The sequence below is a fragment of the Lynx canadensis genome, chromosome E1 (genome assembly GCF_007474595.2).
Source record: "Lynx canadensis isolate LIC74 chromosome E1, mLynCan4.pri.v2, whole genome shotgun sequence".
NCBI classification, from domain to species: Eukaryota; Metazoa; Chordata; class Mammalia; order Carnivora; family Felidae; genus Lynx; species Lynx canadensis.
This window is the reverse complement of record NC_044316.2, coordinates 22,637,385-22,663,352: the sequence shown is the minus strand read 5'-3', so window position 1 is coordinate 22,663,352 and position 25,968 is coordinate 22,637,385. Positions and strand designations below refer to the sequence as shown.

The 25,968-nt window shown below is 50.9% G+C and overlaps 1 protein-coding gene across 1 annotated transcript; it reads left to right on the top strand.

The window, feature by feature from the left end:
* Positions 1–2,763: 2,763 nt before the first annotated feature.
* MMP28 (matrix metallopeptidase 28) lies at positions 2,764–25,862 on the top strand. Its single transcript, XM_030296763.1, has 8 exons — positions 2,764–2,874; positions 14,240–14,319; positions 14,530–14,717; positions 19,843–20,067; positions 22,034–22,279; positions 23,514–23,663; positions 23,959–24,126; positions 24,962–25,862. The coding sequence occupies exons 1-8, from the start codon at positions 2,764–2,766 to the stop codon at positions 25,354–25,356; spliced, it is 1,563 nt and encodes a 520-aa protein (XP_030152623.1). The 3' UTR covers positions 25,357–25,862.
* Positions 25,863–25,968: the final 106 nt, after the last annotated feature.

The window sequence follows — 25,968 nt, the reverse complement described above, 5'->3', positions numbered from 1 at the left end:
TGCTCTCTCTCTCTCAAAAATAAACATTTAAAATGTTTTTAAATAATATCTTTTTAAAAAATACTTTTAAAAAGTTAAAAATAGAACTATCCTATGATCTAGCAATCACACTCCTAGGTATTTACCCAAAGAATACAAAAATACAATTCAAAGGGACACATGCACCCCGATGTTTATAGAAGCATTATCCACAATAGCCAAATTATGGAAACAGCCCAGTGTCCATTAATTGATAAACAACCACCTCTTCTTTAGAGGTGGTTATATGCAATGGAATATTACTCAGCCATAAAAAAGAATGAAGTCTTGCCATTTGCAATGACATGGATGAAGCTAGAGAGTACTGAGTGAAATAAGTCAGAAAAAGACAAATACCGTATGAGTTCACTCATATGTGGAATTTAAGAGACAAAATGAATGAGCAAAGGGGAAAAGAGAGAGAGAGGCAAACCAAGAAGTAGACTTTTAACTATAGAGAACAAACTGATGGTTACCAGAGAGGAGGTAGGTGGGAGGATGGGTGAAATAGGTGAGACAATTAAGGAGTGCACTTGTGATGAGCACTGGGTATTGTATGTGTTAAACCACTAAATTGTACACCTGAAACTAATATTACACTGTATGTTAACTAACTGGAATTTAAATAAAAACTGAAAAATAATCCACCTATTGGTCAAGGGCACTATATACCACATCATACCTGCAACCTTCAGACAGCACACACACATACACACACACTCTGGGGTTACCGGATAAAGTAAGGGCCACCAAGTTAAACTTGAATTTCAGATCCTGGTGAATGTTTTAGTATAAGATGTCCCAAACATTGCACTGGCACATACTTATCCTAAAAAAGATTACTTGTCGTTAATCCGATACTCAAATTTAACAGGACATCCTGTATTTTTATTTGCTAAATCTAGCAACCCTATCCTACTCGCCTTCAGAATCTCCATCCTGTAAGCTCACCACGGGACTCTGCTTAAACCTGTAGGCTGTGTCACAGTTGTCCTGATCTGAGAGCCTTCCTTCCAGGCTGCCCCGCTAGACTGAAAACTATCTGAGGGGAAGGCCCAGGCCTTGACCACCACCTCTGGGCCTCCGTTACAGGCAAGGACGCTCCTTATGAATGTACACAACGGCATCAGTGGAGAAGGGGCACCTACAGGATAAAACATACGTTATAACTCTATGCCCGAATCGAGGCCCTGGCGGAGGGTTGGCAAAGGCCGCCTTTTATTGACTGGCCTGCTCAAAGGTGCGCCTGTTTCTAATTGGCTCGCCTGGGAGGACTGCCCCCTTTTCATTGGTTGGGTGGGGAAGTGGGCGTGGCCTGTTCCAATTTTTTGGCTCACGGAACTTCTCTAAGTCCACTGAAAGAGGTGCCTTTTTAAAATTTTAAAACTCTGATGGAGAGTGCCACCTTTTTTTTGAAGTAACACAAAAACCTGTGTACTACTAAGGCTTTAAGTCTTAGGATAAGAAGTCATTACATTTGCTTAGCACGTTAGACATTCCAAATTACACATATCAACTCCACAACGCCACAACAGTCCCACAACAGTCCCCTTGGTGGTGGGTAACATTGGGCCATTTGCATTTCACAGATTAGCAAATTGAGACTAGAAGAGCAGCAACCTGCTCGCTGTTACTCAGGCAGATAATAAAGACAGTTTATTTGTGTTTAGTGCGAGTTTAGCGAAGGCTCTCCACAAATCGCTTCGCTCCACCTTCAATACAGACTATGTGAAATATAAAGCGCAAAGCACTTTACTCTTGTTTTTTAAAATCTTCATGCGACTCTGGGAACTAAACATCACTTTGCTCTCATTTTATTGATGAGGAAACTGGCACTCGAAAGTAGTTAAATCCTTTGCCAAAAGTCACAAAGCTGCACTCTGCTATTTATTTATCGGGTACTGCACGATGTCAGGCAGTGCTCAGTTACTTACAGATCTTATTCGCTCATTAAATGCTCCCTACAACCACATGACATTGGTATTCTCATTATCGCCATTTACTGATGAGAAAAATATGTTCAGAGAGGGTGAGTGACTTGCCCATGACCACGCAGACAGCAAGTTAGTTGAGGCAGGATTCACACGACTAGCAAAGAATCAGATCTGGAACTCAAACCCAATTATTCTGATCCCAGCCCAGGGCTCCTTCTCTCCTAGCCCAGAATCTCGCTCCCTGCCAGCCTGACTGAAATAATCAGTGACCCTCTGGTAGGCCAAGACACCACCGCCCCGCCCCCGCTTGATCGAAGTCTTAGGGTAGCTACAGTCTCCCGAAGACCCCTCTTCCCCCGCCCTCCCCGGAGAGTTCGGATCAACTGGAGGTGGCTGGAGAGAGAACGGGTGGGCAGGGCGGCGGCGGGCACCGGGCCAGGCTCTGCAGCCGGAGGAAGAGGCTCCGGGACTGCGGCGCGTTCCAGCGGCGGAGCGGAGTGGGTGGGGCCGGAGTGCCCGGCCCCCTCCTCCCTCCCTTCCTCCCTTGCTGTCCAGGTCCTCCGCCGGCGACCCGCCGGCAGGCACTGCCTGGTCTGCACCACTTGGGGCCGGATCCCCGCGAAGCGGCCAGAGGGGCGGCCCGGCGCACCGAGCTGGGGCCCCGGCGCGCCCCTAGGCCCTCCCTCCTCCGCGCGGGGGCGGCGCAGAGCTGGAGCATCCGCGGGGTCCCGGGCACCACTGACCGCCTCGGGCAGCCGCGCGCTCAGCGGCTCCCCACGTGCCCGCGCCCCGTGGCGGGGGCGGCGGCGAGATGGCGGCGCGTGTCGGCCTCCTGCTGCGTGCCCTGCCGCTGCTGCTGTGGGGCGGCCTGGACGCCCAGCTCGCCGAGCGCGGAGGCCAGGAGCTGCGCAGGGAAGCGGAGGTAAAGGATGTGTGCAGGGCGGAAAGGGAGCCGCGGGCTAGAGACCCCCCAGAACTTTGCAGTCAGGTCACCCAGCCGTCCCATCTGAGCCGGCAATCTGCACTACCCTCCCGGTGTCCGCGCTCTACACACTTGCACACAAAGAGTCTGGGGAACATTCTCCCCCGTGCCACGCCTGGGACCACCCAGGCACGCGGATCTGCATTGATTTTCCCGGACGGGGGAAGGAGGGAGCGACAAGATGGGACAGGCGGGCAACAACAGAGAGAGAAGTGGCCTCTGCACCCTAGTTTGACACGGACCTACTGCCCCTCACCGCCTAGGCTGGGGAGACTTGGCCATTCATTCATCCGATGCCCCGAGCCTTCCCAGAGGCTGCAAAGCCCCCCAGATTGGTGAGGTGGAGAGAGAACCGCTGACTGGCCAGGGACACAGGAGACAACACTGGCTTCCTGGGCTGGTGCTGCCACTGAGCCAGCGGCTTGTCAGCGCCCAAGCTCGGGACTAGTTTCATAACTTGTAAAATGGGCAAGAAAAGTATATATAGTCTCAAGGATTGCTTCTAAGGAGCTTTGGAACAGTGCTTCAGGACCGAATTTGACAAAGGGGGCAGAGAGTTGGAGGTGAGCCTTAAACACTTCCCATTTCACTTTCCTCCTTTTGGAATTCAGCTGCTTGCTGTAGATTGCACAAGGGGAACTTTTTGAAGGCAGGGGTGGGGCTCCACTTGGGGTATCTATTTTCCAGATAAAGGTGATTGTAATAATACATCAGTATCCATCTCTGTCTGTATTCGCAAGATTAGAACTGGGGTCTCCACTATTTTAAGAAGTTCTAATTTTTTTTTTTTTTTTTGAGAGAGAGAACGTGCCTAACACAAGCGAGGGAGGAGGAGGGGCAGAGGGAGAGAGAGAGAGATCTCCAGCAGGGTCCACTCGGGGCTTGATCTCATGAACCCAAGATCATGACCTGAACCAAAACCAAGAGTCCATCGCTTAACGGACTGAGCCACCCAGGCACCCCAAGGAGAAGTTCTAAGTTCTTGAGCCCAGTGCTCTGCCCTGAGACTCTTGCTCCCTAAGAGCTTCTTTCCTGTTCTGAAACTGCCAGCCAAGAAATTCTCAGTACCTCCCATTCCTCTTCCTAAGAAGAGGCATGCTGAATCTAGTAAACCTACAGAATGAAGAGGCCCCCATTGAATGGCTCTTCATCCCATCAGCCAGCTCCCATCACTATTCTGGAATATTTGGAAATTACCTTTATTTCAACAAGGGGGTCCTGTGTCAAACTCCTTCACCTGCTCCCCTTCCAAGCACTGTGCTCTCTGCTTTTGCATGTTTGGGAATCACTGTGTTTCACTGAATTTTGAAACTTACAACATCAAGTGCGCAGTTCTCATGGCCCCGGGAGAAGGCTTCTGTCTACCAAGCCAAGTCCTATTAAGAGTCCCGCCCCACCTCCCCCAAAGTCTGGGTCCCAGACAATCCTTGGCAGGAGAACAGAGACAATATCTCTGCCGCCCATGCCTGTGGTGGCCCCAGATGGAGAGAATTTTATCTTGGGGTGTGCTTGGGAAGCATAATACTAAGCAGATTGGGTCTCTTGCAGTCTATTTAACATAAATTGGGGGAAGGGGATTTTTACCTCGGAGAACAAGAAATATTTTAAATGTATAAAAAATCCTGGAAAAGTGTAATGGGTGTGTATGCATCTTTATATGCCTAGGCATGTACATATATATGTATATATAATGCAGATTGGGGGGTGTGAGTGTGTCTGTATGAGCTTCTGTATATGGTCAATTGCATCAGCTTCAGTGTCAGACAGACCTGTGTGCAAACCATAAGTGAATCATTTAATCTGTATGAAGTTTTCTTCTCTGTACAGAGGAGGTTAATAATAAATGCCTATTTCGTAAGACTGCTATGCGGCTTCGTTGAGATAATGTATATAAAATGATCAATACAATGCCCAGTCCATAGAAAGCAGTCTATAAAAGGAAGTTGCTTTCAATATTGTTGCTGTTATTATTTATCTTTATCATTATTTTAGAGAACAGATTAAAGTCCTGGCTTGGTGACTTAGCTCTCCTAGAACAATAACACAGGGCAAAATATGTGAGGCAACTATTTTCAGCATCGGACAAGAGGCAGCACAGGGCTATAATTCCTAAGAGATGGTGTTGCAGTTACTATGGCTACGTTATAAATGACCCCAGAACTTAGTAAAGTAAAACAAACATTTATTATGTTCATAGACACTGTGGGTCAGAATTTCAAACAGGGCACATAAGAGCAGCTTGTCTTTGCTCTACAATGTCTGAGGATGGGATCATCTGAAGGCTCGCTGGCTGTCAACTGGGGGCCACGATTTTCTCCTATGGGCCCATCCACATGGTTTCTCCATGTGGGCTGGTTTGGGCCCAAATGTGGTGGCTGGGTCTCCAGGATGAGTGTGCTGAGAGACAGAGAGAGGGCAGAAGTCCTATCCTCTTTATGACTGAGACTAGGAAGTTGCACAGCATTGCTTCTGCTGCACCCCATCAATCGGCTGGAGCAGTCACAAGCTCCAGATCAAGGGGAAGGAACACAGACTGGTGGCAGGAGTGTTGAAGTCATTGTAAGAAGAGCATGGGAATGTTCTTATTGTTGTGGTCACTTGGGGAAATACAACCATCCACAGAAGGGAACCACACAAAGTGAGCCCCGTGATCACCCTGGCTCTTTGCTCAGGTATAATTCCCTGACTGCGGTACAGAGCTAGACCCCCAAGCAAAGCACAACACTCCTGCTGAGCTTGTGGGCAAAGTTCAGAATTCAGGACTGAGAAGGAAAGAAAGAATAAAAACCAGCTGTGTGATCTTGAGCTAGTCCCCTCACTTCTCCAGGCTACAGTTTCCTCCTTTGTTAAAATGAGGGAGTAAAATTTCTTAAATGACTCTCCCAGAGCTAACATTCTTTGGCTTTGGTATGTTTGTGTGCCAGTGCCTGTATGGGTGCGTGAGTGTGTGTCCATTTCATCTGCCTGTGTGTCCGTGTCTGTCTGTGTGCATGTGTCTGCATTCCCATTCCCATGTCTCCGTGTTTATCCCTGCGTCCTGTGTGCATGGCTGTATGTGTCCCTTGTATGCATACAAAGTAATAAAGTCGAGGGTTTTCCAAAGTGGGCTTTGCCTAGGAGGAGACTGACCTCTCACAAAGCTACATTATGAACAAGTTCATTGTTGCCCACTTGGGAAAACTAGGGCTGCTTACGAGACACTAGTGAGCAGGAAGGGCCTCCACTGCTGAGTTGCAGGATTGAGAGTTAATGAATGACCTCATCACCTCGGACCCCCTCCTGATCCCAATCAGGCCCTACTCTGTTTTTGGGTGACACAGACTGTCCCAAGGGATCTACCTACTGTGCTGTGCTTGGACCTTCTTTAAAACACCCAGGTGGTATGTCCAAGACCTGCCTTCCCCTTGGTGGTCTATGCATATCTGCATAGCTACTCCCATTGTGTCAGTACAATAAGGGGCTGGCTAGTTCATTTCTCCAGGGAAACATTGGAGCTTCTGTGGAGTCTCCACCCCCAGATGCAGTGTCTGTTTCTCATACCCCAGAGCTATTCATTTGGCTTTTTGTGAGTCAGAAGCCCAGAAGCCCGGGCGTGGAAGCCATTCCTCAGCTCAGCTCAGTAACTCATGGGTGCAGGGTAAATAGAGGCTCTCAAGGGTCCCAGAGAACCGTGAGTTGGTGGAAAAGCAGTAGTCAAAACAGTAGAAAACCAAGAAATCTAGCAAAAGCTGGGTGGTGGAAGCAGGAACATAGCAGCAAGATAGGTGGACAACTCTGGTTAGAGGATGATTTCATGCCCTAAATTTAGCCCTGCAATCCTAGTGAGGACCATTCAGTATGATTATTTGGCGTTAGAAGAAGTACAAGAGGGGTCTGGGTGGAGACTGACCAGCTAATTTTTTCCAACTTCCTTAAGGATGCAAAATGAAAGAAGCGGGGAATACAGCAAGAGATATCAAAGCTACTCCCAGACAGAACTTTGTGAATATGAGACTAGGGACAAGGGAAAGAGGGGGGAGAGGCAGGGAGTCAGAGGGAAGGGGAGACTTTGCCCAAAATAAAGGGAAAGGGTCTGAGCTGGTCCGACTGCCCTGGGGCCTTCCGTAGATTCCAGGAGCCAGAGAACAAAGGCAAAGCATCCCGGAAACATGTTTGTCTTTGGGAAGGAACATGCTTGAGTCCTGATGAATGAATACCTGTAGCTTGTCAGAAGACCTGTTTGGGGTGTGATGGGAGATGTGATCCCAGCTTCTATTGAAAGCCAGAGTCCACCACCTAAACATCTTCTTTCCTCTGCTCTGCCCCTGAACCTGCTTGCAGAAGAGGTGGGAGGAATCCAGCTAGAAACATCCCCAGCTTTGCCTTTTTCTCATTTAAGAATTGTCTCCCCAGTGGAGAGAGCAGGTTGGAAGCTTTGCCTTCAGTTTTAAAGCTTCTGAGTCACTTGTTTGAATGTCAAATAAGACATCCAGGGATAGGTAGAGGGGATCTGAACTCACTTAGGATCCTCTAGCAAGGCACTGCTTGCTCTCCTAAGACTTTCTTTCCCCATCTTTAACATGGGATTAGCAACACCCATCCTGCCTATGTTCTTGCAAGGTGATTCTGAAACTCAAAGGTGGAAACCCCTTAAAAGCTCTGCACTAGTCAAGGACTCACTGTGTTCCTGATTACCAGAAAATATTTTTATTTCTAGAACATGCCAAGGCAGAACACCAACTATCATCCCTTGCATCTTGACTTGGTTAATAGTGCTCAAGATGTATTGAATGACAAAGACAATCACAGAGTCACTCTGGAAAGAATGAAATCACAATGAAAGGTGATACGAGATGAAATAAGTCACAGGAAAAGCAACATGGTTTCTGCATAAGCTTGCCATTTTGCAATTTAAAAAGTCTTGGTCTCAGTTTTGCTCCTGCAGTTCTTTGATACTGAGGGTATCACGGCCACTCTTTAGATGTAAGACTGGGCCCTGCCCTTCCTAGACTTACCTAACACAGTTCCTTTCTAGCAACAACTCTCTGTGACTATAGCGGGGGACACAACGTTTTTAATGGGGCAACTACCATAAAGCTCTCCCAAGGCATCTACTTACTGGATTTTTACCACACTCCTGTGAGAAACCTAAAGCATTCTTACCCCCATGTCACACTTTGAGTCACAGAGAGGTTAAGTAACTTTGTCATAGTTCACGTAGCTAATCAGTTACAGAGGCAAGGTCATGATGGTAGATTAAGGTGGAGTACATTTTAGCTCTAATTCAACTCTCTCATTCTATAGAAGAAGAAACTGAGGCCCAGAGAGGCACAGAACTTGCCTAAGGACACACAGTTCTTAGTAGCAAAGGAATAAAACTCAAGACACAGCCCAGTGCTGTTGCCCTGCCAGGCCAGTGACTCAGAATTCTCGACTCAGGCCTCAATTCATTTTGCTACACCTCATTGCTAGTCTTGCCTTGATACAAAATGACCAGAATTTCCCCATCCCTCAAGCACTAAAGGGGTTGGGCTCTACACACCCTCCCACGGCAAGTCAGGACAGACGCAAGGCTAGAACCCCAGAGTTCCAATTCCACTCAGTTTCCTGGGTCCCAGGGAGAATCATTTTCATTTTACCCAGACACCACAGCCCCTCCCAGGACTTCTTAGAGACGACTCCCCGGGGAAGCGGCCCCAGCCCTGAGCAAGTGGGTGAGGCAGGTTGTCACAAGCTTCTAGGTCTGGGCAGGGTGAATCACGGAAGGGCACAGTCCTCCGCCTTCCTCTCTGCTCAGTTCAAGCATTGGGATCTGCAGGAGAGAGGATGGGTGGAGAACAGGGAAAAGAGAAAACGTGGTGTCTGGAACTGCAAGGCTGAGAGGAGCTGCCAGGACACAGCCTCCATGGGGGTGACCCCAAGTGGAGCTCAGGGGGTCCCTAAGAGATCCCAGGAAAAGCCCTAGGAAAATGACAGCCCAGAAGGGAAATGACACCTCCAAGGTGTTAGTGATCAAGCTGGAATGAGAACAGGAGCTCCACCTCCTAGTCCTGTGTCTCTTCCTGGGATCCCTTGGCCACACTGTCACCTGCCCCACACCCCTGCTCTTTATCCCATGCAGACAGGGCATTTCTGTCACCTTGGCAGGCAAAAACTGAGGCTTGGCAAATGGGCTCACAGAAGAGAGTTAGGGGACAACACCCAGGGATGTGGCTCTGCCTCCTCTCTGCAGGACTTTAGAGCCCTCAGCACTGAGGACATGAAGGGGCCCCTTCCTATATGTAATTTTAAAATGTTCATATTAAAAATATTAATGTTCATGGGGCGCCTGGGTGGCTCAGTTAGTTAAGTGTACAACGTGGGCTCAGGTCGTGGGCTCAGGGTTCGTGAGTTTGAGCCCCATGTCAAATTCTGTGCTGGCAGCTCAGAACCTGGAGCCGCCCCCCTCTGCCCCTCCTCCCTCGCTTGTGCACTCGCTCTCCCTCCCCCTCTCTCTCTCTCTCTCTCGTAAATAAACATTAAAAAATTAATGTTCATATTAAAAATAAAATAAGTACAAGGGAATCCTTAAGTTCTGATCATTGCTATTATAATATTTTAGTGCTTTTATGGAAATATAGAATGTCAAATTCTTAAAATTTATTTTTCTCATTCCTTTGGTGTCTCTTGGCCTGGTCACGTGCTCACACAGCCTCCTGGGAATTCAGCTCTGGCTTGCAACCCGCAGGGTCCCAGAGACCAGTCAGGAAGAGAGGCCCAGGATTTCCTCTCTGAAGGACCCCTTAAAAAAAAAAAAAGGCCTCCACCCCCATCCTGCCCTCCACACCACCGTGCCTGCCAAAGTACCAGGCGCGGCAGCCCAGCCAGGAAACAGGAGACGCCGCTAGTCAGTACCCCCTCCCTTCTCCTGCACTGTCCAAGGCCTCATAGTTCCAGAACCAGAGCCAACTTTCTGATAAGGGCTGGGCGGGTTTGCGGGGAGGAGCACAGGGAGTGCCAGCTTGTTAGCCTGTGACCCAGCCTCTCCCAAGTCACTCGGCAAATCTGCTTCTAAGGGACATTGATTTCCTGGCTTCCTTTAGAAAGCCTGGCTGGGCACCTGGGGCACCTGGGTGGCTCAGTCGGTTAAGCATTGAACTTCAGCTCAGGTCATGATCTCATGGTTTGTGGGTTCGAGCCCTGCATCGGGCTCTGTGCCGACAGCTCAGAGCCTGGAGCCTGCTTCAGTTTCTGTCTCCCTCTCTGTCTGCCCCTCCCCACTCGTACTCTGTCTCTCTCTCTATATAAAAAATAAACATAAAAAAAATTTTTTTAAAGCCACTCTATCCATCCTCACCAAGGGAAAGGGAGGAGGCAAGGAAGAGAACAAGGTACCTGGCTGGGGTGAGGCAAGTCTAAGATAGAGCACCCGAATGGAGAACAGAGGTGTAACTGCCTTGTTCAGAGCGTTCGTTTCCCATCTTGTTAGATGGGTTACATTCCAAAAGTCTGTTAGGTTTCTACTAAGGTAAATCAACTAGATCAACTGTTCATTGAGTATTTACTATGCACGCTAGATGTCCGTTGCTTTACTTCATCCTTCTGAGAATCCTTTGAGGCTATTCTTGTTTTCACATTGTGGGTAAAGAAGCAGAGGCTCAGAGATGTTAAGTAGTTTGTCCCTGGCCACCCAAAGTCAGGGTCAGGAACAGATGCTTGATTCCAAGCCTGGTGGCTAGTCCATGATGCCACACTATTTTAGGCAATACATAGTCTCCAGATTAAGCCACTAGAACCCCTTTAATCCATTATGCATCCCCAAATAGTATACATTTGGAAAGAGAAAAAAGAAAATAGTACTGAAATTCTAATAAATTAGTGCAGAAAAATAATCAAATGGACTTGGGGAGTATTCTTTTGTCTAGAATAAGGGTTCCTTATAGGAACCCTTTATTGAGAAGAGGATGTGGAGGTCGCTGAAGGCGGGTATAATGAAATTCACAAAACAGAGGCTGGATACTTGCAAAGGCTTAGGAACTTGCCCATCCTGGCTCTTAGTGTCTCATTTCATTCTCTGTTTGCACTTTTTCCTTGAAACAGCAGCTGTGATTGGAATTGACTTAAGAAATACAGCAGGAGCGCCTGGGTGGCTCAGTCAGTTAAGTGCCAACTTTGGCTCAGGTCATGATCTCGAGGTTCATGAGTTCAAGCCCCATCAGGCTCTGGGCTGATAGCTCGGAGCCTAGAGCCTGCTTCAGATTCTGTGTCTCCCTCTCTCTCTGCCCCTCCCCCTCCCCCGCTCATGAGAGCACGTGCACACTCTCTCTCTCCCTTAAAAATAAAATAAATATTTAAAAAATTAATAACAATAAAAAAAGAAATACAGCAAAGAGGAGCACCTGGGTGGCTCAGTCCGTTAAGCATCCAACTCTTGGTTTCAGCTCAGGTCATGACCTTGCAGTTCGTGAAATTGAGCCCCACATTGGGCTCTGTGCTGACAGCACACAGTCTGCTTGGGATGTTCTCTCTCCCTCTCTCTCTGTCCCTCCTCCCCTGCTCACTTTCTCTCTCTCTCTCTCTCTCTCTCTCTCTCTCAGAATAAATAAACCTAAAAAAAAAAGAAATATAGCAAAGAAAAGTGAGTGAGAGAACAAGGAAGACAGAAAATTATTTCCATATAGGTAACACAGCAAGGAGGGTAAAATTGGAGACACAATGTGTGTCTGCATAAGAATTAAGCAGCTGAGGTGACATTTCTTTTAATCCATTGATGAGGCTTTAGCAGTGACAAGGGCAAGCAGGGAGCCAAGTGCATCGTTTCCCAGAAGGGTAGGGCTGGTGATAGGTAAGGACAGTGAGTCACACGCTTCTCTCCACTGGCCTCCAAACACGTGGCTGCGGGGAGAGCAACTTCCAGGTGTGTGAGGACAGGCAGTGGGTAACAGGCATTTGGGCCACAAGATGTTCTCCAGTTACACTAATTTCCCCAGAGGATCACATGCAGCTGTGATATCATAGCGGTCACATCATCTACATGCTGGAAGATTCTAGCTTTTCCCCTGAGCTTCAGGATCATACAACCAGGGCCGCCTGACATCTGAGTGTTCATCTTTGTCCCAACCACCCCCATCTGTTCCCCCCCTTGGTTTCCTCATACGGTCTATAGCATCGCCATCCAAGGCAAAACTTGAAGAGCCATCCTGGATTCCTCTCTTTCTTTTTTTTAAAAAAAAAACTTTTTTTGTGTTTATTCATTTTTGAAAGAGAGAGACAGAGTGCAAGCAGGGGTGGGGCGGAGAGAGAGGGGGACACAGAATCCAAAGCAGGCTCCAGGCTCTGAGCGGTCAACACAGAGCCCAACGCAGGGCTCGAACTCATGAACCATGAGATCATGACCTGAGCCGAAGTCGGACGCTCAACCGACTGAGCCACCCAGGCGCCCCCAGGATTCCTCTCCTTCTTTCATTCACCACAATTAACCCATCATCAAGACCCAAATAAAACTCCCATTTCCTACCTTGGTGACAGTCCTGCCTCTCCCTGTGGCCTCATCCCACATCCTGCTTCTTCACACTTCTGTGTTCCAGCCTTCCTTCTGCTCCTTGGACACAGCAACATCGTTCCTAGCTCAGGGCTCTGCATTGGCTGTTCCTCTGCCTGGAATACCCTTTCCTACCTCATTGCATGGCCAGTGACTTCTCATTCTTTAGGGCTCACATCAACTATCAGCTCTTCAGATGGCCCTTCTCTGACCTGGTGGTCCTTCTCTGACCTGGTCCTTCTTCCTCCTGGTGGAAAGTTTCTATTTAAGTTATTCTCCATCACATCGCCCAGTTTCTTTTCTTTATAGCACCAAAAGTGCCCCCTTTACTTGTTATCTGGGTTTCTATTGTCTGTTTCTATCCACAAGTGTATAAGCTCCTTTAGGGGTATCTCGCTGACCATTGCAGGGTACCTAGTACATTGTATGAATTAACAAATGAATGCATGAAAACAGAGTGTTGCAGGTTCCTTTTTTTTTTTTTTAGTGTTTATTTATTTTTGAGAGAGAGCGCGTGCACAAGCGGGGGAGGGGCAGAGAGAGAGGGGAACAGAAGATCTGAAGCAGGCTCTGTGCTGACAGCAGAGTGCCCGATGTGGGATTCGAGCCCACGATCCACGAGATCATGACCTGAGCCAAAGTCCAATGCTTAACCGACTGAGCCACCCAGGCACCCCATGTTGTAGGTTTCTAATTCAAAAAGATGTATTTAAATCATCTCTACACCCAGCGAGAGACTCAAACCCACAACCCTGAGATCAAGAGTAGCATGCTTCTCTACCTGCACCAGCCAGGCACCCCCCAAAACGACTTTCCTAAGGAGCCAAATTTTTAGACAAACCGTAGAATTGAGAGCAAGTGCATTTGTTGTTCATAGGGCCTTAAATATATATGGCAGGTTGGGGGGGGGGGATGGGATTGTTTAGGAAGAAGCCAGAATTAGAAAGGGAATTAATTCCCAATCCAGGCATGACAAAGCCCGCAGGTGACCAGCCCAACTTCTGATCAATACAGGGCAACTCCCTGAGCATCTGGGTGGCTCAGTCGGTTGAGCATCCAACTCTTGATATGGGCTCAGGTCGTGATCCCAGGGTCATGGGGTATAGCCCCGCATCGGGCTCTATGCTGAGAATGGAGCCTGCCTGGGATTCTCTCTCTCCCTCTCTCCCTTGCCCCTCCCCACCTCTCAAAAAATAATAATAATAATAATTCGGGGCAGCTCCCTAGAGAGGAGAGATGCTTCAGGAGCAGAGTTGAGGCATATGAACAGTGTATATTTATATTTATAATAGCTACTCTGTATGGACCCCTCCTAGGTGACAGGCACTGTGTTGAGTACTTTGTATTCACTATTGTGATTAAGCCTCACCAAAAAGCCTGTAAGTTATGTACTATTCCTAAGCCCCTTTTACAGATAAGAAACCTGTGATTTACAGAAATAGCTTGCTAACTGAGATTAAAACCCAGGCCGACGTGACTCCAGAGCCCCTAACTCCACTGTGCTGCATGCCCTGCTGTGATTGCTGACCATGCGGTGAAATATGCTGGGTGGGGACTGCTTGGCCAGTTTGAGAATGAAGGACACTAATGTTCAGAAATATTGAGTGACTTGCCCAAGACCGTCAAGTTAGTCAGTGGTGGCCAGGAACTGAGTCTATATCCTTCTGACTTTGGTCCCAGGACTCCTTCCCCTTTGTTGAGATGAAGGTGAGATTGGGCATGATATATGTGCCACTGAGTCTCAGAGACCAAGGGAGGGGAAAGGATGCCACACCATGGGAAGGCTGACACTCCTCTCTCCCCCAGGCATTCCTGGAGAAGTACGGATATCTCAAGGACCAGGTCCCCCAAGACCTCACCTCGACAAGATTCAGCAATGCCCTCAGGTAGGATGGAGGGATGTGGGGAACTTGGGGGTGCTGGAGGGCAAAGCTTGGGTAGCCTCCTCCATCTTCCTGGGAGGCTGGCCTCCCACCTGTGTCCAAGGGCCACACTCCATGGCTCCCTCCCTTCTCTGTCCCCAGGGAAAGCTCCCTGCCCTCACCTCCACCCCCCACCCTTGCTCTGTGACCCTTTATCTCAATTCCTCCTGACAGAGAGTTCCAGTGGGTGTCCCAGCTGCCCATCAGTGGCGTGCTGGATACTGCCACCTTGCGCCAGATGACACGGCCCCGCTGTGGGGTTGCAGACACAGACAGTCAGGCGGCCTGGACGGAGAGGATCAGTGCCTTGTTTGCTGGACGCCTGGCCAGAATGAGGCGGAAGAAACGCTTTGCAAAGCAAGGTGAGTGAGCCCTGTTTAAATCTAGCTGAACTGGGATTCCTCAATACCTGGAAGCCCCGTGGCCGGAGAAAAACCCAGTTCAGCCTCCAAGCGGCTTTGTCTGTAAACTCTTCCCTAGGGCGAGAGAGGGGTGAGCAGTGGGTAAGCAGTGGGTGAGCAGGACCCCTCAACTAGAGGGCCGTGTTTGTGAACACAGACATTTAAATCAGAATTACACCCACGTCGATGAATTTTCATTGGGCACATATTTTCCAGAGCAAATCCCATCAAGCCCTCCATCAGCTGGTGATGCAGGGCAGTTCAACTGTTGCCAACATTTTGCTTTATAGTGTCCCAAAGTTATTTTCGTCAGATTCCATGCCTTTTTCACAAGAATTCTTCAAAAAAGATGTGACTTATTGATCAGTTTTATTTTGTCTACAGCACATTTTAACAGCTTTATTGAAATATAATTCACATACCGTAAAATTTACCCGTTTAACAAGTACAATTCAGTGGGTTTTAGTATATTCGCAGAATTGTGCAACCATTACCACCATCTAATTCCAGAACATGTTCATCACCTCAAAGAGAAACCCCATGCTCAGTAGCAGTCACTCCTCCTCCCCCTCCCCTCCCCCCTACCTCCTATCCCCTCCCCACAGCCCCTGGCCACAGGAAATCTACTTTCTGTTCCTAGTAGAGCAGATTTGCCTCTTCTGGACATTTCATCACAGCTCATTTTACACACCACAGTTTCTGCTATTGTGATTTTCCTTTTGTAGTTTTGTTTTTATCTTTCCTTCTCCTCCTCTTTCTCCTTTTTGTCCAAATGCAATCTTCCAGGGTCAAAAGTTACAGATCTAAGATTTATGAAGATTTGATTACTTCTAGCAATAATTCATCAATAACAGGTTTTACTCTGTGTGGTTTTAACATCTTGTTTGTACTAATTTTCTCTGATCGATGTTGGCAGTTCTTAAGATTTCCAACAAGATAGGCTTGTTCAGTCAGGCTTTCATCTACAATTGAGTTTACCATGAGCACTCTGGGTCATTGCCTTTTTTAATTTGCATTAACCACTTTCGCCGACGATATCTGTTATGAGCAGATCAGGAGGCACATAGGTCGTTTTTATTTCTTAGCTAATCCAGAAGGAAGTCATGGGTGGCTCCCCTTAGCTACTGGAGGGTGGCAGCTATGGGGGCCAGACTCTGGGCTCCAGACATCCTTGGTGTTGACCTGTTCTGCATCCCACTGTGTTTCTGAACAGGCAAGGTGGAACGGAGGCGCAGCCTTCCTGGAGCTGGGGCTCTGGGTTCAGCAGTGTGTCACTGCTCCATTTCCTCACCCAAGACCCAGGCCCTTTCTGCCTGCAGAGTAGAGATGGGCCCTGACCACCCAGGGGAAGGGGCTTGCGGTGGAGGGTGGGGGCAGCCCCAGACACAGTCTCAGCATGCCACCACCAGGTTAAAGGTGGTCTCCCAGAGAACTGGGACGATGCCTCCTGGGCATCCAGGAGCAGTAGGGAGACTTCCTTCTGGCGACATTTTCTCATGCCTTCTCAAGGGAGTATCTGAATCCAATGGAGTCCATTTGTCGCTGTTTAATTTGGAGCCTCCATCTGGGACAGAGATTCAAGCTAAGGCATCTCCCAGGCAGGTGGCCTTGTCCTGCCAGCCTGGCCCCATGCCACTGTCTGACACTGACCCCTGGTCCAGACAGCAGTGGCCAAGTTAGGCAGGGACTGTCCCTCTTGCTCACAGCGTGACCCGAAGAAGCTTGACATCCTTTATCCCCTAGGGGAAGAGGTTCCCTAGAAAGGAGCTGTATGCTTGGTAGGCACTGAACACTTCCTATGTTTTCCTTAGGAAAGAAAATGTAATAATAACAGTTGACCCTTACTGAGCATTTATGATGCGCCAAGCATGGTTCTAAATGGATTAACTCACTTAATCCCATAACAACCCTATGAGATTGGTGCCATTTATCCTCATTTTACAGTTAGGCAAACTAAGGGACAACGAGCTTGGGGAACTTCCCCAGGGCCACATGGCCAGGGTGTGGCCAAGCCTTCTTGTCATTGGGAGGACTGAGTGAGATTCCACATGTGAAAAGCCCCAGAACATGGGCAGGTGCTTTAAAAATGATGTGGATTTCCAGGCCCATGACCGTCTATTCTGTGAAGAATGCTATGCTGACAAAGTCGGGTTCAAGGGTATGATTACCGGACAAAATATAGGATGTCCAGTTAAATTTGAATGTCAGATGGACAAAAAATAATTGTTTTGTTCTCACTTTTATATTAAAAGAATTATTTGTTGCTTATCTGACATACAAATTTAACTAGGTGTTCCATATTTTTAATTGCTAAATCTGGCAACCTCATTCTGAATGTCTGGTCCCCTCTGTGCCTGCAGGGGAGATTTTCAATCCCCCTTGGTCCTTCATGGAGCTGGTGGGGGGTTGGGGCTGGTGGAGGTTGGGGGGCAGGGCACAGGGGTGAATCTGGTGGGGGTGGAGGGGATACAAGGGTGAATCTGGTGGGGGTTGGGGAGGCACAGGGGTGGATCTGATGGGAGTTGGGGGACATAGGGGTGAATCTGGTGGGTTTGGGGGACACAGGGGTGAATCTGGGGTGGAAAAGGAAGGAGAAGTGAATGGATATTTACTGAGCACCTACCATACGCCCAGCAGCTATATGTTGCCATTTCATTTGCCATTTCATTTTTACCAGAAACAAGTCTTATAAATTGCACTTTGCAAATAAGGAAACTAAGGTTTGGAGAGATTCCATAATTTGCTATGTAAGGTTATAAGTAGAAGTACTAGGATTCCAACCCATGCTCTTTCCTCAGTATCCATTGACTGTTGGACGTCAGGACTCCAGGGTCCTCCCCAACAAGGTGTCTGCACTCCTCCTGGTGTCCTTTACCTTTCCTCTTCCCTTTTGGATTTTGGAGCAAGGGTGTGGGGGATGCACTGCCAGGTGCTTCTGTGGCCTACAAGTCGTTACAGAATCCAGCCTTACCTGGCCTGGAGTTCAGGATGGGGCCGGAGGCGGCCAGCCTGCTCTAGGATGGACAGAGGGCTCAGGCTGCTGGCCAGGGCATTCCTTCCTTCCTGGCGGGCACACCAACAACCCCTCCCAAGAAAAATTAGCCATTTTCTTCTCTCAGTCCTGTTCCTGTTTGTCCTCCCCATCCTCCCCAAAACACATGCACACACACACACACACACACACACACACACACACAGATTCAGAGGATTTTTATCCTGTGAGCTGTCACCTTCCCTGGCTACCTACAGTGAGAGAAGTGCCCACCCTCTCCCTTTCTTGTCCAGGGAGTAAGCCCCCCCTCCCCCACCATTGGCAAAGAGGCAGAAGGAGCTGCCTCACACTTCTAGAAGCTTGAAGGTGGGCGGGGAGAGTCTGGGGGTCAGTCATCCACAGCGAGGTGTGGAAGTGCCCAGCGCCAGCCAGTCCAGAGCCCTCTGAGGCACCTCTGGACCCCAGACCTTCCCTCTGCCTTTCTTTTCTCCCTCCCTTCCTAAGAATCCCTCCCTCTTCCCTCCCAGAGGCTGGGTCACTGGCTGGGAGGGGTTGGGTGGCCGCCAGGCCAAACAGGCCCAGGGAGGCAGCATTGCCTTGAATGGAGCTTGGCTCAGGGTGGGAGAAAAGACCCGCCCCTCCCCCACTTCCATGGGGGATGAAGGGGGGCGCCGGGGAGGGAAAGGGCATTCAGCTCCTCTGCTCTCTACCACCCTCCCTTCCATCTGGAGAATTTCAGCTCATGCAGAGCCCCTGTTTTGACTGAAAGGAGCCATGTTTACACAAATGTACAAGCCCTGAGTCTTAGCAAATGTGCCTGCTTACCTGTGTAGTATAGTGGAAAGTGCACAGTGTCAGATGTCAGGGCCTGGGCTCAGGGCCTAGCTTGGCTACTCACTCATTCTGTGACCCTGGACAGGTCCCTTCCCCCTGGTCTCAGTTTCCCGAGAACACAGCAGAGAGGTTGGTAAGGAGATGGCTTTAGCCCTCTTCCCCAGTTTGGGCAAGGACTTCCCCAAGACAGAAGGGCAGCAGGTCTGAATCTTCAATTGTTCCTCCAAGGAAAGAGAGGGCTGTGCTCACTGGCCTGGCCACCTCCTTGTCACCCGTACATCAGGAATTCTGGTCCATTTGGGAAACTGGGGCCCCCAAAATAGCATGATACCTGTGCACTCCCTGGGCCCATGAGGTCTGCCTCTGAGCTGTGAATCTTCCACCACCTGGGGTCACCGTCTCAGCCCCTGAGCTTACAAGGCTCAGAAATAATCTGTGAAAAACTCGGGTTCTGGACCTTCTAAGCACCCTGGTCCTGGGTGTGTGGTGAGCTGTAGGGGGTTGACCTGAGGCTTGGGCAAGAGTCCAGAGTCTTAGGCCTAAGGGAGGAATTACAATTCTGGGCAAAGGAATAGAAACTCGTAACTAAGTGGAGATGGAAAAATTTCTCTCTGTCAGTGAGTGACAAAACACACCCTTTGTTCTTATTTGTTTTCACCTCCGAGCTCTTGAGAGTCCCTGAGGAAGTGGGGGGTGGGGGCTAGGGGTCAGGGAAAGACGCTAATAAATGGGTCTTGGTAGCTTCTCTGGCAGCAGGCCTGAGGCACTGGAACGGGAGGGGCAGGTGGGCCTGAAGAGTAGAGAGGAAGAAGGGCTGAGAGGGGGTCACAGCTGTGGCCCCGGTGGCCCCATCTTTCCTCCAGCCCCTGACACAGTAGGCAGGGGTAGGGATTTGTCGCCAGCAAGAGGTGCAGACTTGTTTTCAGGCTCAGCCCAGGCTGTGGGGAAGAAAAAGACCCCAGACCAGAGAGTCCTTCAGGTTTTGGGGGCTCTTCCTGGGCAGAGATCACATTTTCCCCGGGGACCTCCCCCGACTAAGCCACTAGACCGGGGACTCTCCAGGACAAAGGTAGTCCTGTGTGCAAGAGAGCAGTGTCTCCCCAGCCAGATGGGATCTTCCCAGGGCAAGGGCTGTGCCTTTCTTGCCTTCACATCCAGGACTCCCTGGACGAGGGCCTGTCTCCCCATCATACGGGTCCCCGGGGACCAGCACCAGGTTCTGCAGGCAGGTATGACTGATGTGGCCTCTCCGGCTGGCAGGCAGCAAGTGGTACAAGCAGCACCTCTCCTACCGCCTGGTGAACTGGCCACAGCACCTACCCGAGCCAGCAGTTCGCGGGGCTGTTCGAGCTGCCTTCCAGCTGTGGAGCAATGTCTCGGCGCTGGAGTTCTGGGAGGCCCCAGCCACAGTCCCCGCTGACATCCGCCTCACCTTCTTCCAAGGGGACCACAACGACGGACTGGGCAACGCCTTTGATGGCCCAGGTGCTGACACAGAGGCTCTCTCTCCCATGGCAGGAGGGGAACCCGGTAGAAAAGGCTGTTTGGGGAGGGCAATGGAGCCTAAACTCTCGCTTTGGCCTTGACCAAGCTGCATTCCCTTTTAAAGAGCTCTCAGGCTCCTCATCTATAGAATGGGAACAATGGTTTCTGTCCAGTTGTGTGCCACATGGCTGAAAGGACAGCCAGATGAGCTTCTGCATGGAAAGTGCTTTGCAAATTCCAGAGTATTTTCTGGGAGAATCTTCTGAGGTCCCGTCATCCATCCTCTGCTTCTAGAGAGCCCCATGCCTCTCCTGTCCTCCAAACATGGATATTCTCCAGACCAACACCCTGAAAACACCCAGAGGCCACCGCTACCCCATTCCTACCCTCCCTGCACCCACTACCACAGTCACTGCCACAGGGCAAGAGGCATTCTACCCCCTACCTGTCACGGAAGTGCTTCCCATTCCCACAGCCCAGACAGTTCTCCTGTTTGCCCCCAACCTAAAGGCAGTTTAAACTGCTCTCCTCCCATTCTGCCCAACACTGGCCTTCAGAACCTGAATGCAGGCTCCCTGTGCATCTCCTCCTGCTAATGAGGGAAGGAGACCTGATCAGATCCCTTCATGGTGGGGACTTGAGACCTTGCGTGGCCTGGGCAATAGGGCCCACACCTCCCTTACACTCCTCTGCTTCCCAACAAGCCCACTCAGAGCAAAGCCAACATCCAGGCCCTGCTGGTGGTACCCAGGGCAGGACTGGGAGAAATCTAAGCTTTTCAGGAATCCACATGTAACACATACGTATTCTTACATGTGAGTCACTTCACCCATGATATCTACATGAGATGTTTATGTCCACACCCAGGTGGGGTCCGGTGGCTAAGAGGGTTCTGGACTGGGAGAAAGCTCTCTGATTTAGAACAGGTGCTTTGTCTTCTTGAGTTTAGGCCTTCTCCCTCTGAAACCTGCCACCTGTCTCCCAGGATTACTGGGAGAATTGAATGGAAAGGGCTAACATTGCTCGAGGCATATTCAAAACAGGAGGCATGTATTCCTCGTACACACGGCCCATTCCCCACACTCCCTGCGGTTCTCCTTTAATGGCAGGCATTCCCCGTTGGCCTGGGCCCCAAGAAGGCAACGCTGGAAGCACCCTCAGCAGGCTTCTAGGCCAACATCATCACTGCGCAGTTCACTGACCCCTGCCCCTGCAGAAAGTGAACTGTGAACCGTGAGGTCCTGGGAACTGCATGACTGATAAGTTCCCTCTGGGGCATGTCACAAGCTTGAACATCACTGATCCAGCTCACTCCCTCTGCTCACTCCTACTACAACCTGGCAGGTAGAGACCCACAAAGGGGCCCCGGCAGAAGAAGGCAAGAACACAAAAATATATATACTTTTAATTAAAGATACTATACACACCCATACACATATCCAGCACCCAGATCAAGAAACAGTACCAACATCCGTAAGGTCTCATCATGCCCACCTCTGGGATAACCACTACACCTATTCCCATATCTTTTTGAAAATAATTCCTATGCAGCATTTATTACGGGCGAGGCACTAAATATTATACGTAACACACACATATACCACATCCCTCTTTAATCCTCAGCATAACCCCGTGAGGAAGAAGCTCATTATCATCATTCCCATTTCAGATCAGAGGGGGTGCTACTTGCCCAAGGTCACGCAGCTAGAAAATAGTGAAACCAGGATAGAAGACCAGGCAGTTTGGTCTCATGCTGTGTGTATACCACGCTGCCTCTTAGGCGCCTCCACCCCATAGCCTCGCCATCAGTTCACCGCTCCACAGTTCAGCCTCTGACAGACGTCGTTAGGAGGGGAATTACGCAGCAGAAGACAGCCACACCCACCCTTTGGCCCCTGCGCGGGACGGTGGAATTTGGGGGTGTCGCGGGCGGGTGGCTCCCCCTGACCCTCTGCGCCGCCTGCAGGGGGCGCCCTGGCGCACGCCTTCCTGCCCCGCCGTGGCGAAGCGCACTTCGACCGCGACGAGCGCTGGTCCCTGAGCCGCCGCCGCGGGCGCAACCTGTTCGTGGTGCTGGCGCACGAGATCGGCCACACGCTCGGCCTGGCCCACTCGCCCGCGCCGCGCGCGCTCATGGCGCCCTACTACAAGAGGCTGGGCCGCGACGCGCTGCTCAGCTGGGACGACGTGCTGGCGGTGCAGGACCTGTATGGTGAGCCCCCGCCGCCCCGCCTCCGGGGCCTGGACGCCCGCGCTGCAAGCCGGCCTCCCCGCCACCGGTCCCTCCCGATCCGGAAGCCGCAGGCTCCCCTCAAATCCCAAAACCTTCGCCCTCCTGCTGTCCCCCATGCCTGGCCTCTCGATCCCGACTAGGTCCCGCGCCGCACAGCCTTCCCTTCCATGCAATTCCGGATTCCCGCCCAGCCCCGGTCTTGGCAGTTCCTCTCGCATCCCTGCCCAGTCACCCAGACCCAGCCAGGGGTCCCGCGTCTTCCCCCATGCCAGCCCTCGCTCCCGCTCCGCTTGCTCCCCCCCAGCCTCCCGCGTCGCTGACGCTGGTGCCCACTTCCCTCCAAGCCTGGGCCTCTGCCTGGAGGTAGACTCAGACGAGGTCTGCTCCCCAGGATGAACTGACCAGTGCTGCCGCCCAACCAGGGCTGTCCTCCCTCAGAGCGCACGGTGCGTGGGCAGGGCCGAGAGCCCATGCCATTCGTGCTAAGCAGCTGCTCTTGGGCAGAGCATTTACCCTCTGGGAGCCCTCAGTTTCACCTTCTGCGAGATAATAACTGCTTACCTCACAGGGCGGTAGTACTAGTGGCCGTGAACTTCTCTTGTACCCTAAGAAACCTACACAAACAGCTGCTATTTCATGGATGTATATTACCGGCCAGTCACTTAACATGCAATACACTCACGACATAAGTATCCTTTTGTCCACTGAGGAGGAGAATGGGGCTCAGAAAGGTTAGAACACTTGTCCAAGGTCACACAGCTAGAAAGCTGTAGACCCAGACGCAGGAGCTGGTGCCAAATTCTAAGCTTGTTGGACTCTGCCTCAGTCTCCTAAATGAAATAGTGTTGTAATTATTATAATTGCTGTAACTATCACAGCCTGGGCCCCCGAACCATGTCCTCATGCCATCTGTGTTGCCCAGGACTCAGGGAAGAGAACCTTCTGCCCTTCTTAGTGCCAAACTCTTGTTTGGTCCCCCACTCCAACGGGTCCCTCTCTCCCAGACTGTTGAGCAGAAGAGAGGACTTTTGAGTTTAGTGCTGTGGTTAATACCAACAACCAAGGACCATTCTTAACCCACCCCCACCCCCACTCTCCTTCCCTGCCTCTCATACCAGATAAAGATGAAAGGAGCCAAAGGGGAGGTCTTGAGCCCTCGACACCCGCCCCAACCCGTGTGTGTTCTCTCCCTCTTCTCTCCTTCCCCGTGAAGGGAAGCCCCAGGGGGGCTCAGTGGCCATCCAGCTCCCAGGAAAGCTGTTCACTGACTTCGAGGCCTGGGACCCCCACAGAACACAGGGAAGGCGCCCTGAAATTCAGGGTCCTAAATATTGCCATGCTTCCTTCGATGCCATCACTGTAGGTAAGATGGTCCCACGTGTGCCTCACTTCCTTTTTCCTTCCTCCCCCACATCTCCAGGGGTCTCCAGAGCTGGAATACAAGGTGGGGTTATGAATAATAAAATCCAGAAATCCCAAGCCACAAGCATCCTGCAGGGTAGCAAGCCCACGCCAAGCAAAACCCTGCTTCGTCCTGTGCACTTCCCTCTGTCCCCGCTGAGCAGGCCACATCTTCTCTCCTCTGCCTGGGAAGCACCTTCCCTGGAAGGAAGGCAGGAGGCCAATGGTCACTCCTCAACTCTCTTGTCTCCGCACAGATGGGCAACAGCGACTGTACGTTTTTCAAGGAAGCCACTTCTGGGAGGTGACACCGAATGGCAATGTCTCTGAGCCACACCCACTACAGGAGAGGTGGGCAGGGCTGCCCCCCCACATTGAGGCTGCTGCAGTGTCACTGGATGATGGGGACTTCTACTTCTTCAAAGGTACCAGCCCTGGGGCAGATGAGAAAATTGAGGCCTAGAGAAGGGAGGTGTTCTGTCCAAGGTCAACAGAAGGGAGGAGTCTCAATTCCAACCTGAACCTGTGACCCCAGGGACCTCTACTAGGAGGTTCCTTCAGTGATGGGTTGGGGGGCGTGGGTGTGGAGGTTGTTCCAGAGAGAGAGGGTGGGAGAGCTGCAGAGAAGAGTCTAGAAGGGGAACAGAGAACCACTCCCAAGCTCTGCAATCCAGCGGAAAGTCCTACCTCCTTGGCATCCTGGCTGTGTAAGGTTGGGCCTGTCACTTAACTCTCGGACTTGAATTTCTTGAATGAGGAAAATAATCCCTCACGTTTCTTGGGGAAGGAGAATTCAAACAGCATGATGTCTGAGGAGTGTGCAGTATATTGAGTAGTTTCATTTATCCAACAAATATTGAATGTCTTGTATGCATTAGACACTGTTGGAGGGGTTACAGCTACAGTAGTGAACAAAACAGAAATCCCTGCCTTCATAGAACTCTGTAGAAAAGATGGTGACTGGCCTTCCTGATAGTCCACTCCCTACCCAGGGAGGGGCTGCTTCCCGCCTCCCAGGGATGGGTTCCCACAGTGCCCTCTGCCCTCTGCTGACACCTGCTGGAGATCTAGGCCACAACAGTCCCTCCGTACTGGGTGTAACGAATTATTAGTGCTGTGTGATCCATTTTGATTATCACAAATACTAACCACCTTGGGCTCTAGGATGAGGGGGAGCAGGGGAATGGGAGGACACAGGTGAGGTGGAGGACCAAAGGGTGAGAGCCACCCGCTCACCCTGGCTCTCCCGATGCCCTACAGGGAGCCGATGCTGGAGGTTCCGGGGCCCTAAGCCAGTGTGGAGTTCACCACAGCTGTGCCGGGCAGGAGGCCTGCCCCGCCACCCAGACGCGGCCCTCTTCTTCCCTCCTCTGGGTCGACTGATACTCTTCAAGGGTGCCCGCTACTACATGCTGGCCCGAGGTGGACTGCAGGTGGAGCCCTACTACCCCCGAGGCCTGCAGGACTGGGACGGTGTCCCTGAGGAGGTCAGTGGCGCCCTGCCCCGGCCCGACGGTTCTATCATCTTCTTCAGAGATGACCGCTACTGGCGCCTTGACCAGACCAAACTGCAGGTGACGGACTCGGGCCGCTGGGCCACAGAGCTGCCCTGGATGGGCTGCTGGCACGCCAACTCGGGGGGTGCCCTATTTTGAAGACGCCCCCACCTCTTAGTGAATTGATGCCCTATGGCCAACATGTGTCCCCTGCCCCAGGGGCAAGCCCTGTCTTGGAAGCCTCTGAGCCTCCCTGCAGAAGACCAGACCACGTCTGCATCTGTTCCCTGAAGAATGTGCTCTCAAGACATTGAACTTTGTGGGATCAATCCAAGCAGAAGCCGAAAAGGGTCTCAAACCTTTCCCCAAAAGACTTTCCTCCCTAAGCCTTGGGGATTTTGTTCCTTCTGCTAAAGGTGCACTTCCTGTCCATGAGGCTGTGGCACTGGGCAACCGGGGAGGATGTAAAACTCCATGGAGAGGTTGCGACCACTTGGCAACCTCTCCTTCCCCTCAGGACCTCCTGGCTCAGTTCTTGGAGAATTGTCTTAAATGAGAGGCCTCACCTCCAGGAAGCTTGGGTGGGTTGGGTACAAGGATTTCCAACCTCAGAGAGCCTTGGGTGGGAGGGAAGGGGGTGGTTAGGACCCAGAGCAAGAGGGAGACTGATGCAGGCCTACTGGGCCTGACTTTTGGTGGGGGGTGGGGAGGCTGGAATAAAGAGGTGCCCCCCCCCCAGCTTCTGGGCCTGGAGGTGGGCATCAATCTTCC

Bases quoted from the DNA above. Each gene is read 5' to 3' on its own strand.
- MMP28 (XM_030296763.1), top strand. From the start codon at position 2,764: ATGGCGGCGCGTGTCGGCCTCCTGCTGCGTGCCCTGCCGCTGCTGCTG. The intron at 14,320-14,529 runs GTAGGATGGAGG...TCCTCCTGACAG, and splicing joins AGATTCAGCAATGCCCTCAG to AGAGTTCCAGTGGGTGTCCC. The intron at 14,718-19,842 runs GTGAGTGAGCCC...TCCGGCTGGCAG, and splicing joins GAAACGCTTTGCAAAGCAAG to GCAGCAAGTGGTACAAGCAG.